This window comes from Papilio polytes, unplaced genomic scaffold (genome assembly GCF_000836215.1).
Source record: "Papilio polytes unplaced genomic scaffold, Ppol_1.0 DF824303.1, whole genome shotgun sequence".
Classification (NCBI taxonomy): Eukaryota; Metazoa; Arthropoda; class Insecta; order Lepidoptera; family Papilionidae; genus Papilio; species Papilio polytes.
Window position 1 is genome coordinate 658,462 of NW_013524901.1, and position 12,878 is coordinate 671,339.

General features: G+C 35.1%; 1 protein-coding gene across 2 annotated transcripts in view; it reads left to right on the forward strand.

The window, feature by feature from the left end:
• The window catches only part of LOC106101935 (netrin receptor UNC5C-like), a 93,429-nt gene that overhangs the window by 35,904 nt on the left and 44,647 nt on the right, over positions 1–12,878 (forward strand). Inside the window, exons 1-2 of one of the 2 annotated variants that reach the window (XM_013281323.1) lie at positions 3,531–3,771; positions 9,175–9,259. In XM_013281323.1, the coding sequence (XP_013136777.1) occupies positions 9,199–9,259 (61 nt within the window). In that variant the 5' untranslated portion in view covers positions 3,531–3,771; positions 9,175–9,198. Of the gene's footprint in view, positions 1–3,530; positions 3,772–9,174; positions 9,260–12,878 lie in introns of those variants that run through there. The other variant, XM_013281332.1, reaches the window with a different exon arrangement.

The window sequence follows — 12,878 nt, forward strand, 5'->3', positions numbered from 1 at the left end:
GATGAGTTAAGCTAGGACGTGGTTTGAATAACAATGACGCGACCAGCGATAGTGTCGGCTCGCGCGCACCGCGGACCGGGAGACTAACCACCGGCAAACTGAGCTTTACTGACCACCCACTAAACTTGATAAGGAGCCTTATTATCTCCTTAACTTGTTAGCAGAAAGAATTAAGTCCTTTGAATAGAATTGTCGGCCGGAATTTACAGCATTTCAGAACTGTGTACTTAAATATCCAGATACTTAGTTTTATTGCAAACACTAATGCGGCAAGAAGTATTGGTACTATGTAAAATTTCAATGTGTTTAATTTGCTTGAAGTTCTCGACATTTACTTAGTAAAATTGAAATGACCACAGTAAATTAACACGCAAGTCTATATTTGTATTTTTGATTAAGAACAATGGGCAAAGCAATCAAGATGGCGGCTAAAGCCTACAATTTGTATAGCTTAATTAGTAAAACAGATTCGTGAAGCACAGTAGGAATAAGGGGGAAGCAATCAACGGGGAGCCTTTTAATTATCCCTAAATAATTAGTGGTTAAAAATGTTGGAGAATTTAAAATGCTGAAGAGACCGCGGTTGGAGACTGCGCAGTAACCTCTCTTAGTTTTCTTGATAATAAAATTTATATATCGTATATCTTCTTTTAACGACAATTCTTTGCCTTTATTGTAGAATGGTTATTTCGATTAACCATTCATCGATGCAAGCAACAAAACAGTTGCCATTTTAATTTTAAAGTTTTAGCTCAATGTTGCTGGACATTTTGATATTCTAAGGGTACTCCTGTCTATCAAATGATCACCTTAAATACTAATAAATGCCATAACTGTCAAATAGAGCAGGCACCTTCTTAGATGTTGTCTAGAGCCGCTGTCTATGTAGACATGGGTCTGACATATTAAGTTTGATTTTGATTAGATATGATATCCGTAATCTAATTAATGTGACTGTACTTGATGTGACGTTGATAGGTGGAGATCACCAAACTAACAGACGTCAGTTAAAAACTAAAATAACTTCGGATGAACAAAATAACAACTGGAAACCAATTATATCTTAAAGTAAAAGTACTGACATGTCTCCTTGATGCCAATAAAGAAATAGTGGTAGCAAACAGACAGCTTGCACAATACTAATCTTTAAAGATAAAGCTAAGTGTCCTTTATCTTCACGCCTTTGGGAGATAATATATGCCTGTATTGCTTCCCAAAGGCGTGAAGGTTAAGCATGCGCATGCTAACAAAAGCCATCTGTCATAAAAAGATCTTAGCACCACAGTCCTGTGTTCGCAACGGGTGCGCACATATGGGCCGCAGTTGCACACGGATCGGTTGTAAAACTCATAAGTACGCATTTACGAATCACTGTCAACAAAAAATCACCACCCAGGGCTGGTAAAAAATGCTACTCGAACAGAAAAAGGGTTAAGCGTGGAGTTAATCTGTCTTTGGTGGTAACAAGCTTAATGTCAAAGGGCATTAACAGTTTTGTATGTCAATAGTTTGCCTAGTTATATTGAATTAGGATTTAATATAATCCAGTTACCACTTAACCGAATATTAATGACGATAAAAATAATAAAAAAAAAAAACATTAAAAGAATATACATAAAAATCAAGTAACTATGAACATTCATGTTACTTTAGTGCAACTACGATCAACAAGTGGACAGATGCTCATCATATTGAAGTAAACAAAAGGTTACGAACTGAGATAAATTTTAAAATGTTCACACTTCAAAAAGGTGTTAGATAAAAGTTGAAAGCTAGGAGTGGCATAGAGCTATTATAGAGGGAGCCACGAGAGACGGTGTAGCGTTGACGGATGACGGCTGAGCTCCGGGGCGTCTCTGAGTAATGATCGGCCGACCATTACTCATTACGCGCCGTGACTCGCCGCGCCAAGCTTTTATTTCAGCATCGCACTACTGTTTGCGATGATTTATGTCGCTCTGCGGTGCATTGAGATGTTTACCTTTGTTTAGCTTTTTGTCCCTTAGCGTCTCTCGTCTTACAAATACCAGCATTATGTATTCAATTTGTTTTAAATTATGACTTTGAGATTATTTGCATTTTTATATTATAAATTGGTTTTATGGGACGCGTTTTCATTTCATAAAAATGTAAAAGACATAGGTTGAAAGAAAAGCGTTTTAGTACCATTTTAAGAGTTTCTTCTTAATATAACCTATCTCAATAATAACAAATATAGAAATGGAATACGTTGTTTCTTCTTCTTAAAGTGCCATCTTCTTCCGAAGTTCGGCGATCATTAGGGCGACTTTCGTTCTTGACACCGCGGCTCTGAAAAGTGAACGTACGCACCCACGTCTCTATGGCTACATTGATTATTTTTATTTTAAATCGTTCGTTATGATAACTCATAGTTTAAAAGGCACACAGATTAAAGACGTTTATCATTGATTTATACTAGCAGGAGATATTGTAGAACATTATACTAAAAAAAGCCATGCCTAAGTCCTTTTCTTTTACATTATCTTTACTAATAGAAAATAATAAACGATTAAATGTTTAATTTGAAATATACATCAATACAGACATTATACTCGTAACCACGTAACAAACTTTCGTTTAAAAACTTTCGCACGCCTCTCTTCATTGAATTTGTGAACGCAAAACCGGAAGCTAGAAAAAACAAACTCTCGAAAATCATTTCATTTTATCTTCAAATTATTATCTGCTTCTATCAATGTATACAATTTGTTCATACACTCGAATTTCACAATGTAACTATTTGTGATGTCGTTAACGGTACGCCTTCAAACATCTGTGAACGAACGGATCATGGTTTCCCGTAAAAGAAATATCGACGATAATAGTTCTCGTATTACTCTAAAAGTGAGAGAAATCGCAGACGCGATAAGGTAATAACAGGAGCTGATCCTATCTGTTGCGCCCCTTTGTTGCAGGCAGAGCACAATGCAGTTGTAAATTTTTGGGTTCTTAACTCCACAATGTTCCCGTCATTAATCTATGAGACGCCCGTTGTTACTCGAAGCGGGGCCGGGCCTGGCTTTGTACCTGCTCTGCGCCTTGGCCCTTTGTGCAGCCCCTGACATGTGCGGGGCCCAGATAAAAACCTTGTGCAATATTGTCTGCCTCCGACATATTTGAATGATCTGGAAATAATACGGGAAGATCGAATTGCTTTCGGTTAAATTTTAATATCTGTCTCACTGATTGCTTCGGTATGCATATAACCAAATTAAGTTTAATCTCCCCAGATAGTTGTAGCTATTTTAAAAATGTCACCCGCAAGCCTCACCGCACTTTTTCTAACACATCGTTTCCACTAAGCTCTTGACATGCATTAACACTTAAAGCTGTGACGTGCACTTTTTCTGTTCGATTTCCAGATGTGACTGCGTCATTAAAATCTTCTATAGCTCCAAAAAGATCAAAAGTTATCTCCTCGGCTGGAGACTCCCTTTCCCCCGTGAGCTCTTTCCCCTCCGTTCCCTGTTCCCCTCGATCGGGAGCCGCGAAGGCAGTCCAATCGTGACCTCGGCGGGCGACGGACGTGCGGGCCCGGGCTGCCGCTACGATCGCGCCTTACCGCGATATTGTAGAAACAGTTTTCGTTGTGTAGATTTAAATCTATGAAGTGAAACTTTGCGTACGCGTGTGTTGTGTTCAAAACTGTTTGTTAATAATAATCTAACTTTTACACGACTTGGATTGAGTGGATACGAAGTTATTTCTACAAAGTTATACTTGTTGGAGGAGACATAACTTTTTTTTGGTGTAAGTTCATTCTTGAATAGATGTTTTGATTTACAGTTAAGTTTTAGTGAAATAATTGAATTATTGAAGCAGTATGTAAAGCAATTATAACTAAAAACTTATACAAATATCAAATTAAGTTGAAATCGCTGTTAAAGCTCTACATAATTGTATTTTAGAATGTGCGTCAATAGAAAAGGTAGAAGTAAAAGGATGCGTGCTGTCTGAAGTCAACAAAAACATTGTTATCGAGTAACCTTTCTAACTCGGAACTGTTGTATGAGTTTAGATGCATTTCTACTGATACCGTTAGGATTTATTAGTCTCTACCCTGTCATTGATAAAGAAGTCGGCCACCGTATCGGGTCTCAAGCCTCGGCTATTATATGGTTATACAAACGAAATAAAGGCGACAGTTAGGAGCTAGGCCAAAAGTTAGATGAAAATCATGCGCTCAAAAAATAGGTTAATGTCCCTTCCCATTACCGTGTTTTGTCACGTGTCGAAGATTATAGATTAGACAGAAGAGACGCTTATTAAGGTTTCGGGTGTATGTAATTGTGATTGAAACGTGATTACGATCAAATAGACGTTTGTAAATATACGTGGAAAGCTTTCTTTGATTAAAAGACTAGCGGGACAGTGAGAATAATGGTTAATTGTGATACAAAAGGAAGCGTATAATTGATGAATTTTCAACTAGCAATTTAAAGTAGTTGGTAATGACCACTTGAACTATCGGTTTGCTTAGCAGTTGTGCTTCTGTGTTATATCTTAGTGACAACTTTATCGTAATTGTCATCGGATATCAACTGAATGTTTAGCTGTAAAAATTTAATAAAAACCCAATGTGATTAAGCTATTTTGTTTTAGGTTATGTACGTTCTTAATGTTTGTGGGTTAAAAGAGGTGTTTAGTAGTCGACTGGATATCATTTTTGTCAGGTCTGAATTTATAATCTTAGGGCCATCATTCTGTAATCTATTTGCGTTATTAGTTTTAATTTAAAGGAGCTACAAAGTATGTAAATTTAAAAAATCGTAATTGATTTTTTGCTACGATATCGATTGGTTATATTTGTTTCTAAATTATTTTTATTAACGTGTTTGTCATCACTTAATTCTCAGTATTACTTATCTTACTTAATATTATAAATGCGAAAGTTTAGATGGATGGATGGATGGATGGATGAATAGATGGATGGATGGATGGATGGATGGATGGATGGATGGATGTTTGTTAGCGTTTGTAGCCTAAACGGCTGAACGGATCTCTATGAAATTTGGCACAGATTTGGAGCATAGTCTGGAAGAACACATAGGCTACTTTTTATCCCGGGAATAGTTACGGTTCCCGTGGGATTCATTAATTTAGTTTTTTAATGTTTACTCGATCATTCTGCAACGGTTCAACATATCTTATTGAAATTTGGCACAGATATAAAACAAAGTCTGGAGTACACATGGGATAAGCTTCATCGCCGAGAAATGTCCGGTTCCCGAGGGATACGTAACTTTTTGTAATTTATATAGTTTGTATGTTTTCTAATACCACGCGGACGAAGTCGCGGGCAACAGTTCGTTTGTTACTAAAACAGGAATAGACAATATTCGTGTATTCCCGGAATAAAATGGAAACTGTCGGCTGATAATTTGATGCAAACTCGCAGTACCGTTACCACAAATAGAACTAATTGTTAACTTAATTTTGTAACCCGTTTTAGTAACAAATGAGGTTTTAAACATTTTTAATAATGGGTAAATGCATACTATTAAATCTTAGATCGACATAACGTTGATCGAATCTATGAATGGGAAATCATAACTAGTTTATAAGTACTTGAGGTAAGTCTCTAGTTCGTACTGGTGGATATTAATCATACTAATATTATAAATGCGAAAGTTTAGATGGAAGGATGTTTGTTAGAGTTTGTAGCCTAAATGGCTGAACGGATTTGGATGAAATTTAGTATAGATGTAGAGGATGGTCGGAAAGAACACATAGATTAATCACTTTTGTTTTTTTTAATACCACGCGGACGGAGTCGCGGGCGAAAGCTAGTATTTTTTTTTTTATTATAATGTTATATTTAGTAAGTACAGTGATAATGTTTCTCTAATGGCTAAAGAATTTTTGGAAATGGTTTGGTAGTTTGTGAATTTATTTGGTACATACAAATCGAAGTTGATAGTTGGAAAGTCGTTGGATGCGGAAGGCGGAGAACTTTTATGGAAGGTCTACGTCCAACTGTGGACAGACAAAGGCTGATGATGATGATGCTATAAAAGTACTTCTACATTCCTCTTTATAATGTTAATATAAATGCGTATTTGACATTCTTTTCCCGACATAAAATATATTGTTCCTACATGAAAAACCAATAAAAATAATGATAAATATCTCTACTTTTAGAAAGCGAATGACAGAGACGTCACAATTCACGTACAATGTTACTTCTATTCTAAAACCATAGATAAACTAAATAATACTTACCAATTGTTAAATTATCTTTTTTTATTTTCTTTTATCGATTCTAACGTCTTTGAGAGCTAACTTCCAAATAATGTACAAGTTAACATAATAAAAATTCTTAACAAACTTATGAGAATTTATAGCGGCACTCTAAAGCCTATAAATTATTTTATCTCACAACAAAAAAAACATTTTATAGCACAATAAAGCGAAATAATAGTTTAACGACCGAATATTGCTAAGGCGGATGGGATGCGATGTCCATTGTTACAAGAAACATATTAATTTTATATTATGTGTACATAAGATCATATTTTTAAGTTCCTTATCGATAACTAGTATTGTTTTATTAAAATTTCAATTTGATATGTGCATAAAACAACGCAGTGTAGACATCTAGAAATAACCCTAAAACCCATGCCATGTCTACATCCCGTAGCATATAATGCATTTAAACATAGATTTAATAAAAAAATGAATAACAAAGTTTGATCATATAGAAACAAACTTGATAAAAAGTTGTTATACATTTATTCTTGTCAAAAAAAAATAATGCATAATTCCTTTGGGGTTCAAGAACTTGATCAACACAACGCGTTGTAACCGTCTTTAGTTCGTTTGTTTAAAAAAACTGTTTACGGTTCTCAGAATCAATATTACCACGAACCCGAGCATCGAGCGTAACAGTAAAGGTCATTAATACGAAGCAGGGTCGACAGAGATAGTCTATAGCCGTGTTTTGCTTAACTAATTAGATTGGAAACGAGACTGGGGTCGGCAGACCAGTAAAAAAACCATTGTTTCTAACATCTTTTATATTGTGAATTGCATAAACTGTAGTTTTCGTTAATTATAATTTTCACATGCTATTATTTTTTAAATAAAAAACGCGTATTTTCTTAATGCATGTAAGACTTTGAATGTAAATTTTACACGTACATTGTACTAAAGATATTTTTACTAGAAAATGCTTATATAATTCGCTTTAGCCAAGCTAACATAAACATGACAAAGCTCACCGCAGGTTGTTTACGTAAAACCTATCGCTCGACGGAAGCTGAGCTTATCTGGAATAAAACAAAGTGTCGTAACCCGGAGGTGGGTCGCAACAATGAAATGTGCCGTGTTGCGACCACTCCTTATCGACTCAACGCGGACAGGCTTAAGTGTTCAATGTATAAATAACATATAACTGCACGCTAATGAGGTTAGCTAGGCCACACAAGTCGGTAGATAACGCATTTATTTTAAGACTTTGTAATAATCGAACTATTTGCGTATTTGAATCCTAGTACTAAAGTTCCTACAATTTTATCTATAACTAGCTGTTCCCGTGCGACTTCATTCGCATGAAAGTATTATATGAAAATTGTTTTATTGATTACATTTGTCAAATGTCAAAATTACAGACATGACATGATGACAAAGCATGGCAATTTTGCTTCCTTGATGTTGTGTTGGCAGCAACTTATGGTCTCTTTCCCACATTAGGGTTTTTATCCAAAATATTTACCCCCTAAGTTTAATGGCGTGAAAATATATATCCTAAAGCGTGACGTACGTGCAGAGCTTTTTATTTAAAAAAAAATATTCAAAAATATGCTGTAATTGCTGACATCTTAGGCAACAAAGAAATGTGTGTTTACGCTTTACTATAATAGTAGATTGTCGCAAACAAATGCTTTGTAACATGAAAATTTCTGTTTACACATTACAATTTTATTCATTAAATAACCACAGGTTTGAATGTAACTAAATACCAATATTAATCGCGAATTCCCGCTAACGAGCTATGTTGAAAGGCAAACAAATTGCCAGTTTACAGTCGATTCGCTTTCGATGTCTGATCAAATTTGTTGACGACTGTATCGAATTGTTCTTTTCGTTTTCTAATGTACTAGAGATCGTGACATGACGATGCATCGGTGATAGGAATTCGTTCTACTGACTTTGAAGGCCTCAGATGTCAATATATTTACAATCATTTCATTTCTACAGTAAATTATATTTAATATTCGATAAATAAAGACGGATTTGTAAGCATAGATTTTACCTAAATCTGAAGGCGATTACGATAACATGTGCTATAAAAGTATTTTGCAAAAGTTATTAAAACCAGTTACTTTTAAACGTTTCTCTTAAAAATAAGACCGAAAACGTTAACATATAAATCATGCACCAATACATAAATATCAGCCCCAAGGCATTAGTTCCGAACCCAACAATTTCACACGGCGGACCATAAAAGCGGTTTCACAACATTTTTCATCCAAACCCACAATCCTGTTATTTGGTTTTTACTCAAAAATCTCTTCGAAAAGGGACCAATTAGTTACGCTCTGATGCCAAACATAAATTCCCTCTACTGTCCTTAAGAGTTCGAAGTAAAACTGGCTTTAACACAGGTAGAGGCGTAGATCAAATAAAAAACTTACACAGGTAAAAACAAAGGGAAACCGAATACAAACATAGACTTTCATAACCTTATAGAAATAGACAGTTTATTCTTTTTTAAAAAAGAAGTTTTTCGTATAAAATTTCTAGTGAAAACATAAATTTTATAGAGAAACTAAACTAACGTTATTTTATTACAATTTTATGCTGCATAATGGCACACCATAACTAACACCTTTGGGTCACAGATGTAACGTTTTACCTGCCTTGAACCGTTTACTGTTACAAACATCGAAAAGAAAACAAAACCGCATCTAGTTAACATCATTTAAACACAAGAATTTCAAGCTCTTCCTCAGTCAAGCAACATTTGTATCTCCTTAAAGTATATTTCATTTTTAATTATTCTTTGACAACTACAAATGATCGATTAAAGTATTCTCGCATGTCTGTACTACTAAATTGCTCCTAATAAACGGCATAGTTTCAATCTACAAGCGTATACTCAACTAAATAAACAATGTAGAGAACAGAGTCAAACATGGTTTATTGTTTTAGGTGATGCGAGGTCGCGAGTGAAGCATGGCGCGGGCAGGGACCGTGTGTCTACTACTATGGCTGTTCGCCGTCGCTGATGGTAAAGGTTAGTATCATAATAACAACAATACCATAACATATAGAGATATTGAGAATAATATGAATGAAATAAGTATATAAAAATATTGAATGAAATCAAATAACTAAATTCTCTTACTTTTGCTTGGATACATATTTACATGTTTATAAATATGATTCAGTCGTATATGAAAGTAAGTAATTTGGACAGTAAATGCAGACGCACACTTATGACTATACTACCCTACAACCGTTGTGCGATTGTCGTTTGTTTCGTAGGCCATTAAACTATTTAGTTGCACAACTAAAAATCGAGTAGTGTGCACACCTCCATATAAGCTCGTAGGAATCAAAGCTAGACTAAACAGTTGTGCGATAGTTTTGTTTAGTTTGCGTACATTCTTAGTATTTAATAAAATAAGAAATATGTTTGAGCAGTGTCAAACCACTTATGAAAGCGTTAGGAAAGATAATCTAGTAGCAAAAAATATTCAACCCGAGACTTGAATATGAAAAAATCTTTAAGAGGGTGATAAAAAGCTTGAAAGATAACGCCAAAAATTCACTAAAAAGACTCGCAGCACCTCTCCGATCAGATAAACGAAGGTAGTACAAAAAATACAACTGCCATCGGCACATGAGATACCGTTGCATCTGCGTTTAGAGCAAAAAGTTACATAATTGTTGAACTTAAAATAGAAAGCTAAGTCATACTGCAACTTTTCACAAAATATTGACGCTTTTCACATACCTTTAAAATATTATGTAAACTTTAGAAGTTTCTCTAGTATGTGAGAAACAGAATTATAATAAATTTTGTAGCTTTGTTAGTTAATAAAATAATTATTCAAATGAATTCAGTTGATTCAGAGTTTTTAATATAGACAGATTATGAAAAAATACGATTGTTTAAATAATATTGACAGACAACCAACATTCCGTATAGAAGTTATACAAAACAACAAAAAGAACTTCTAAGTTGTTTTCGAAAAATGTTTAAAAGATAAAGCGAAGACATTAATTATCACTTTTTTCGTCGCGGGATCTCTGAGTGAAAAAAATTAGAGATAGAAAATAAGGTAAAGAAGGACTCGCAAAAAAGCACTCCATCGTGACGAACCAAGAGCCACTTCCGAACACGACAATCCCATTAAAAGTTTTATCTATAGAAATTGTATTATGTAGTCAACTGATAGCTTTAAAAAATAATAAACTTGATCGTATACTAACTTTTTCACACATTACACTGTTAAATTCTGTTGTAAATTAGACATTCTGTAATTTTGAGTATCAAGTATATTCTAAACAAGTGAAGAGACAGTACTCACTTTTGAGATTGATTGACTGCCCTGCCGTAATAAAGTTCCATACTACTACGGAGGGTAGCTGAACAATTTGCTGATACGCAAACTAGCCTACAGCTTCGCTTTCATACTTACTTACATACTTTACTGTTTGTGTTAATTTTAGATTGTGTTTATTGCGTAAAAAAAATGTAAATATTTTTTTCATTTTGAGATTTGCCCTTTGCCAATCTCGAGGATGGTCAAGGACATATTCCAAATACAAACAGTTTAAAATTACATTTGTATTGCAAATAAAGTGAATTTTAAATGAAATCCGATGCACCATCACGGACAGCAGCTGCTCTCAATGAAACAGAAAATAATAGCAGGAGAGTCCCCGGAGACGCCATTATAACACTAACAAAGGGATTATCTTGTTTGGGAACCTCTTGACTGGCACTCGACGACGCTTTGTATGTATCGTGTTACATTTCCAACGTAAAGGTAAAGGCTATTCAAGTAGTTTTTGTGGGTGTGGTCCGCCTTTGTGTTTTTTCTCGCACAGGGGTGAGAATTTGTCGGTGCGACTGTTCAAAGAATACTTTAATGCGATTCGAGATTGGGTCTTGCACCTTTTTTGCCACCAACGGACATGCTAAAAGCGTTTAAAAAAATAATTAGCTCTCTTGTGGGTATAATCCTAATAGTTTGGTTAGACACGAAATTTGAAAACATACGTTGTTTATAGCAAATCCAAAAAACTATGTAGTAATAAATGAATATTAAGAGCGCACGTTCACCTTTGACTGAACTATCGCATTGATTCTTATGAGCTTATATGAAGTTGCGAACGGTACTCGATTTTTGGTCGCAACTAAACAGTTGAATTGGCTGTGAAACAATTGACAATCGCACAATAGTTGTGCGAAATTTGACTCAAAAATGTGCCCCAGCTGTAAATTTTACGCCTATAAACAAATGTACTACAAGCTATTAAAATGTGATATGTAAGGAAAATTACATTTTTATTGTCGTATTGTTTAGTAACTTTCGACATTCAATGAATGCTGTCGCGGGCAATGAGTCACGGAACAGCGGCCGTATATCAAAATGGTAGTCTTTATCTGCTCTAACATTTGATTTAGTTGAAGAAACGTCACAAGCAAATCACCCACAGCACCGTTAACTACTCCGAGTGCATCTTTTTATGTCTCCCTACGCGTTAAGTGCATTTACGAGTAAACTACAAGCGAAGCAACACCACGCCTCTATATTTTATTACGTCTCGACTCAAATATAACGAAGCATCATTGATTTATTGCATTTCTCTTAAACTAATAAATGCATCAAGGGATTGCTTTATTTACTCATTTAATTAATACATATATTGCTATTTCACCAATTATTTTATAGAAACTTCAAGAGTCAAATCTTTACAATTTGTACGAAAAAGGGTGGATTTAAAGACACAATTCCAAATCGTAATTTTTTTTATGCGAGATATGCAGAAAGCCAGAAGATATCCAACACTTGCTGTTGGAGTGTGAGAGAAACAGACGGGAGCGCGAGCTACTCTTCCGGGAACTAAAGCTCAACCCGTCCGATGTAAGCATAATTATGTCAATATTGGCTGAGCCAGCATCTGAAGCGGCTGTACGATTATGCCAGCTCGTTTCTTAGGATCTACTAGCAGCACTATGGGATTGACATGTCTTTTCCAAGACAAAAATCCCTCTTTACCTAACTAAGATTAAAAAAAAGTATTTTTTATTACTTCAATATCAAAACCTTATTTAACGTCTACACTATCCACCGTTAGGATGATATAAATTTACTAATACCGTAAATTCACTGAGAAATAAAGCTCCTTAACCGCATGAATAAAGCCACGAACGTTTGAAGCACTCAAAATGCTGGACGGAGTTTAATGTCCGATATCTACATCCATTACACTCTCTGCATTTTATTCGATCCGTATTTGGTTCGAGTGGCACTTATATATGTTATTAGTTGCATGTGTTATGCTTTGGTGATAAACTGGTGTGTGGTATGCTCGTTAAATAGACCTTTTAGTACTGACTTTTACTCCAATCGTATCTAGTAATTCGGGCTATTAATACTTATTCTGAGTGTATCTTGGTTATTAACTCCGGCTGGTTCTACGAGTATATGCAAATGTCAACTGATATATGCGATAAGTAACGCAATCAAATTGTAAAAGTTGATCTAACATAGCTTACGAATTAATAATTGTATTAATTAAATCTAACAGTGGTAGAGCCCGCTTTAACATCTTCGCACGAATGGGCCGGCTCGCCCGGTGCAATACCACAACCACACAGAAAACAGGCGTGAAGTGGA